The sequence below is a fragment of the Pelophylax lessonae genome, assembly GCF_965119305.1.
Source record: "Pelophylax lessonae genome assembly, chromosome: 4".
In the NCBI taxonomy this organism is placed as follows: domain Eukaryota; kingdom Metazoa; phylum Chordata; class Amphibia; order Anura; family Ranidae; genus Pelophylax; species Pelophylax lessonae.
Genome location: NC_138771.1, coordinates 649179778 through 649186672, shown reverse-complemented (window position 1 = coordinate 649186672; position 6895 = coordinate 649179778). Strand labels below are relative to the sequence as shown.

The 6895-nt window shown below is 46.8% G+C and overlaps 1 protein-coding gene across 1 annotated transcript; it reads right to left on the bottom strand.

Annotated features, from left to right (window-relative positions):
- Positions 1–5170: 5170 nt before the first annotated feature.
- On the bottom strand, positions 5171–6139 carry LOC309553019 (olfactory receptor 5B12-like; the record flags this gene model as incomplete). Its single annotated transcript, XM_082253921.1, has 1 exon — positions 5171–6139. One exon carries the CDS (start codon positions 6137–6139, stop codon positions 5171–5173), a length of 969 nt encoding a protein of 322 aa, XP_082110047.1.
- Positions 6140–6895: the final 756 nt, after the last annotated feature.

Here is a 6895-nt window from a genome sequence, read left to right as displayed (position 1 = left end):
AGTGGTACATCTGTGACAACCAGCAGTCCATTGGAATTAACTCTTGTAAGGATTTTAGTTTGAGGCTTGTCAACCATGCCTGTGTTTGCTTGACAAAGTCAGGGACGGCCTTATTAGAAAAAAGTAAAAATTAAAAAGTATAGAAAAACAAAATCTGTAAATAGTGATGGCGGGTGGGATGCTGAAAGGTGGAGGAGGTGGAGGAAGAAGGAGAGGAAGAATAGAGGGATGAGGGGAGGAAGAAGCGGTGGAGGAAGGAAAGTAGAAGTTGGAGGAGTGAAGCAGCCTCTACAGCATGGTTAAGGCAGGCCATACACGGTTGGAATCTTGGCCGGTTCAGCAGGAACTGGCCAAGATTGGAACCTTATATGGGCAGGCTGAATGTACCAAGTTGGTTGATCGATAAACTTGGGTGCAGCCAGCATGCGGGGCTTTACCTGTGATTGTCGCTACCGGCTGCTATAGTCGCTAGCAATAATCACTGTCTTCTACAAGCAGGGACTGCTTCCCCCGCCCCCCCCCCAGCCTGGAGGTGGCAATGGCCCGGCAGGAGGGATTCCTGCATTAACACTGTCTGTTTTGATGGGGGAATCAAGCAAATTTCTTTCCTGTAACCTGTGGTTGCAGAAAAGAGATTTGCTCTGTGTTTGGCCTACCTACGGCTTAGTTCCAGTCGATGTGGGTGTCACAGACAAGGTGGTTGGCAGGTAGTTTGTAGGTTCTAGCGAGCAAACACAGGTGTCATTGTCTAATGTCACCACAACCCTTCTTGCTTGACAAAGGACTTTGTGGAAGTCAGAGTACTTTGTGATGAACTGCTGTACCACCAGATTGAGGAGCTGTGCCAGTCAGGGTAAATGTGAAGGGCAGCCAAGAGGTTAGTGTCATTGTTACACTTGACCTTGTGTGGCTGAAGATGACATGGGATCAGCCAGTTCATGGCCTGGGCCTGGAGAGCTATAGGCAGGTTTGGTCCAGTGTGATGCAATAGGGTGGCTGCCCTTAAGCCGACCCCTGGAGGACATCCTGCCTCGTTGAAGTTGTGCCTCCTCCTCACTTTCCTTCTCTATTCTCTCAGGCACCCAAGTACAGTCAGTGACCTCATAATTCCCTCTCTTCTCATCCCTGGAGCAAACATGGCAGTATTTTGCAGCTGGGAGACTATGACTGCTAGTTTCTTGTCCATCATTGTCACCCCCTCTCTCTAGGCTCACGTTATTCCATTCCTCAACCTGGGAACCAAGATCGAAGCATTCAAATTGCTGTGCATCCTCCAACATCATGTAAATGACACTATAATCAAATAATTCAGGTGACTCCTCCATGCATGATGGTGGGATATGGAAGGACTAGCTGTAGACAAGGAGCCTGTGGAATAGGCCACTTTGGCAGCTGCGGTGGAAGGCAAACTAGTATGAGCCTGGGTGACAGAGGATGAGGAGGATGAAGACGGCTTAGTTATCTACGCCACCAACTCTTCTGCATGTTGTGGCTCAAAAACACAGCCAGCACCAGAAAAAAAGGACAAGCGTGCCCCCGCCTGCAGAGGATGCACCACGTCCGCGACCACCTCTTTTCACTGTGGACACAGAGGCTGCTTGCCCTCTTTTAGTGGCCTGTGAGTGTCTGCCTCTTCTTGTTGGCCTTTCAGAAATGATGGGGATTTTTTGGGGGGGTTTTATAACTTTTTATTATAGAAATGGGAGGGAAATATGGTTCTTGGGTGCAATACTTTTGTGCTTGGTGCACTATAAACTTTTTTGTTCTTGTTTTTTATTTTTTGTGGAGGATTTTTATAAATTTATATTATAGAGTGTTGGAAGGTAATATGGGGCTTGGGTGCAATACTTTTGTGCTTGGTGCACTATAAACGGTTTTATTATAGTTTTTTTTAATAAAGAAAACCTAATAAAGCCAAAAAAAAGAACCTGCGACGCAGAAGGGGGGACAACATTTATGCCCTAAATATTATTAGTGCTGCTGTGCCACGAAAAAAAAAAAAACACACTGCTGACGCAGAAGGAACAGCACCTGCGACGCATAAGGGGGAACAGCAATTATGCGCTAAATATTATTAGTGCTGCTGCGCCACAAAAAACACCCCTGCTGATGCAGAAGGAATAGCACCTGCGACGCAGAATGGGGTACAGCAATTATGCCCTAAATATTATTAGTGCTGCTGCGCCACAAAAAAAACCCAAAAGTGCTCGCCTACTGGCCCGCGCGGTGCAACCCGCCCGAACCCCAAACCAAATACATCAATTGCGAAACCACAATGACACATTACTCTCGAGAAACTACGAGATTGCACGTCGATTCGAAATATACTATCGCAAATTGTATAACCTTCGCCTCACCGGACCTGATGCAGCCTACGAGCTAGACCACACCAATCGAATACGACAATTCTTAGCGCGTTTCAGCCCTTCACAAGCTAGAGACCTGGACCGGCCCTTCACTGAGGAGGAACTAGCCCAGGCCATTAAGCACTCCAAACCTGGTAAATGTCCCGGCCTGGACGGACTGTCGCTCCAATACTATAAATGCTTTCAAACGCTACTGACGCCGAGGCTCCTCGGGGTGATGAACGCTGTCCCGTCCTCCCCGTCCCTACCCACTAGCTTCCTAGAGGCTTATGTCATGGTAATCCCAAAGGAGGGCAAAGACGTCACGCGAGTCGAAAACTATAGGCCGATATCTCTGCTTAACGTCGACGTCAAACTGTATGCGAAAATGATAGCGAACAGACTCCTCCCCCTTATTCCCTCCCTGGTGAGCCTGGACTAAGTAGGCTTTGTCCCTGGGAGAGAGGCCCGGGACAACACGATTAAGGCCCTTAATATTCACCATGCCCTTACCGTTACGGGGACAGGGTTTCTTCCTCTCTCTAGATGCCGAGAAGGCGTTAGATAGGGTGGACTAGCGCTACATGACCGAGGTATTGCGGGCTGTAGGTCTGCCCCCTCGCATGCTCGCCTGCATTCTAGCGCTATACTCCAATCCTTCTGCCCGTGTGAGGGTGAATGGCCACCTGTCGGACGTCTTCGGCATCGGGAATGGGACTCGACAGGGCTGCCCCCTTTCGCCCCTTATCTACATCCTGACCCTCGAACCGCTACTTACCAAATACTGTTATCAAATACCAACATTAGTGGCATTACCGTACATGGGAGAGAATATAAGGTGGCGGCCTTCGCCGACGACCTCCTGCTGTTCCTCTCCCACCCGCACATTACCCTGCCCAACCTGCTGAGTGACCTCAAACGCTTTAATTCGTTATCCAACTTGAAGATTAACTATACGAAGTCCCATGCACTCAACATTACATTACCTCCCGAAGTCCAGGCAGCCTGTCAAACAAACTTTCCTTTTAACTTGAAGCCGGAAGCCATTACCTACCTAGGTATCCAAATTCCCCGACATTTACATAGACTGCTCGATCTTAACTTCAAGCCACTCCTGACTACAATCCAGACCGACCTGCGGAAGTGGATTGGACTTTCCTTGTCCTGGTTCGGCCGCATTGTGCTCATGAAAATGAACGTGCTACCGAGGGTACTATACCTCCTGCAAACTATCCCGATATCCCTACCGGGCTCCTTTTTCTCTGACTCTAAAAAGGTTTGGTCTGGAAGCAGTCCCAACCCCGCCTTGGGTTTTCTAAACGTACTCTCCCGAAGCTTAATTGGGGGACCGGACTGCCAGATCTACACGGCTACTACTTAGCTTGCCATATGGCAAGGATAGTGGACTGGAGGCTTCACTCCGGCTCTAAGGAGTGGGTGATGCTGGAAGCACACATGTCTAACACCGACCTGGGTGCCCTGCCCTGGCTTATGCCAGCATCGCCCCCCCCCCCCCCTCAGACCCAGAGTCACCCTCTCGTTAGCTCCACCCTAACCTGTTTCCGCGTGGTCTGCCGGAAAGCCTCTCTATCTTCACTACATGGTCCCCTGACCCCTGTCCGCAACAATCCTGCTTTTACCCCAGGTCTGTGTCTAATTCTTTCCTGTGGGAAACACTAGGAGTGCGCTCCTTCCTACAGAGGGGGAAGCTGCTCTCCTTGCCGCAACTAGCTGCCAGATCTCTCCCGCGCTCTTTCTCTTCCTGGTCCTATAGACAGATACAACATTTGCTTACCTCCTCACCTATGACAGGCCAATGGTCTAGAGAACTTTCCCCCTTTGAGGTCTTATGCACCAGACGACCTCCACAATCTCATACGGTCTCGTATATATATACGCAATCCTCTTGGCGGATTCACAGCACCCAGAGGATACAGCCCGCAAGGCTTGGGAATCCGACTTACAGACTTCCCTCACTGATGAGGATTGGGAAACCGTCAATGAGTGTATCCACAAGTGCTCCCTTAACACCACTGTCCAAGAAAATGCATACAAATTGCCGAGTAGATGGTATACAACCCCTACCCTCCTCCACAGGTTTTATCCCAGATGTTCCAAACTTTGCTGGCGATGCAACCAAGAGGATGGGTCTCTCCTGCACATATGGTGGGGCTGTTCCCTCCTCCAGCCTTTCTGGAAAATGGTCCACAATATCGTTTGCCGAGTCACCTCCTACACTTTGGACTTTACGCCTGCTCAATACCTGCTCCATCATACGTCCCTGCCCAAATGTCACTACCTCAAATCCTTAGCTACGCATATGGTTAACGCTGCCAGGATGTGTATTCCCATACATTGGAGATCCACGCATGTTCCTGCTCCGGCGAAATGGTTCTCTAGAATTAACAAAACGGAGGAAATCCCAGGGTAGAATACACACATTTCATGCTACATGGTTATGCTGGTCTGCTTTTAAATCCTCACTGACGTACGCGGAAGTGATGGGGACGGTCCCGCCTGCATATGTTGGACCTGCCTGCGGAGATGGTGGGCCCGGGCGCCCGGGGGGGGGGGGGACTGGGGCATGCACCTGCCGCGTCTACCCCCATGGTCTTTTCCTCTCCTCCCCTCCGCTTCCGTCTCTTCCTATAACCTTCTCCGTTCCCTCTGAACCTTTCCCCTAATCCCCCTGGCTAAATTTGAATAAACTATTTTGATGGGGAAAAAAAAGAACCCTGCTGATCTCAGACTGCCTAGCCAATGTATTCGGAGATGATATTCATTATAATGAGTTTTGAGGTACTTTACAAAGGAAGAATTCTCTATCAGTATCTACAAGATTTTTGCATTGCTTGGACAAAAACTTGCTTCACTTCTTGGTTCCGTAAGCTGTATATAAGAGGATTGAGCATTGGAGTCACTGATGTATAGAAAACAGAGGCTATCTTATCTTGTATCTCAAAGGCCCCTGAATGAGGACGTAGATAGACAAAGAAAACAGCTGTGAAGAAAGTCAACACAGAAATAATATGTGAAGAACATGTACTGAAGGCCTTCTGCCTGCCTGTAGTGGATGTCATCCTAAAAATTGAAAGAAATATGAACACGTACGATAAGGAGATTGTTACCAATGTGTATATTCCACAGGTTGCTACAAGGGTGCCAGTTACCATATTACAATGGACAGTACTGGAGCAGGACAGTTTTAGCAGTGGTGGGATGTCACAGTAGAAATGGTCAATAAGGTTCGATCCACAGAATGAAAGTCTAAAAACACAACTGGTATGCACAAATGACTGCAAGAAACTAAAGAAATAACAAGAAAAGATCATACTAAAACATTTCTTTTTGGTGAATATCAGGGTGTAGTGGAGAGGGTGACAGATCGCCACATAGCGGTCATAGGACATGGTGGAGAGAAGAAGAGTCTCAGTGGTCGCCAGGGCGCTAAAGAAGTAAAGCTGAAGGGTACAGCCAAAAAAAGAAATTGTCTTCTTAAGTGAAAGCAAGTGAAACAATGTGTTTGGAGAGAGAACTGACGAGTAAAAAAGGTCTGCTAGAGAGAGGCTACTCAGGAATAAGTACATCGGGGTGTGAAGGCTGGGGAAGGTATAGACAAGAGTTATTATCCCCAGGTTTCCTACTATGGTCACTATGTAGACCAATACAAAGAACATGAATAGGAATGGGACAAGTTCTTTATCTTCAGATAGTCCTGAAAACTCAAACATGGTCCCTTGTGTCCGGTTTTGATACCCATTGAATCTTCCCTTTATATGAATCAAATGACTCATGGATTCAAACATTAAAGCGGGAACAATATCCTGGGGAAACAAATAAAAAATCACAAAAAAAAAACAAAAAAGTGAACTGAAAAATTTACAGAAATCACCTTTGAGTTATTGGTAGGGGAGAGATTTTTTTTGTATATTAACATTTTATTTGATTTATCTTTAACATATAAACACATTACACATCGTTATACATAGAGTAAAAAAAATAAAAAAATAAAAAAATAAAATTTCTATACCATTTTTACCCTTAAGCCTGTATACTGATATCCTCCCCCCTTCTCGCCTAAAAGAAAACAAAGGAAAAAAAAAAAGAAAAGAAAATAATATCACCTCCCCCTCTCCCATTCTAACCTCATTCTCCATCATACTCTCTCTCTCTTATACATCATAATTCCCATCCTTAATGTTGGCCTCTTAGGCCCAAATTGCTCTGTTCCCCTAGCTATTACCACTATTAGTCTCCTATACCCAGCATTTTGACATAGTCCTCAATTTTTTTAAACTCCAGCCAGTCTCCCCATATATCTAGGTATTTAGCACGAGAGTCCTCCACTGTATACATCGTTTCCTCCATAGACCTTACCTAATCCACCCTTATAGCCCAGTCCCTCATACTCGGGGCTTCTAGTGCACGCCAAAATACCATAAATGTATCAAACTTTTAGCTGCGTTCAAAAAGTGAGGCACAAGCGTATTCCTATAAACCGTCGCCTTTTTCTCTGTACTGTGAAACAGGCAACTGCAAGGTTCCGCTTG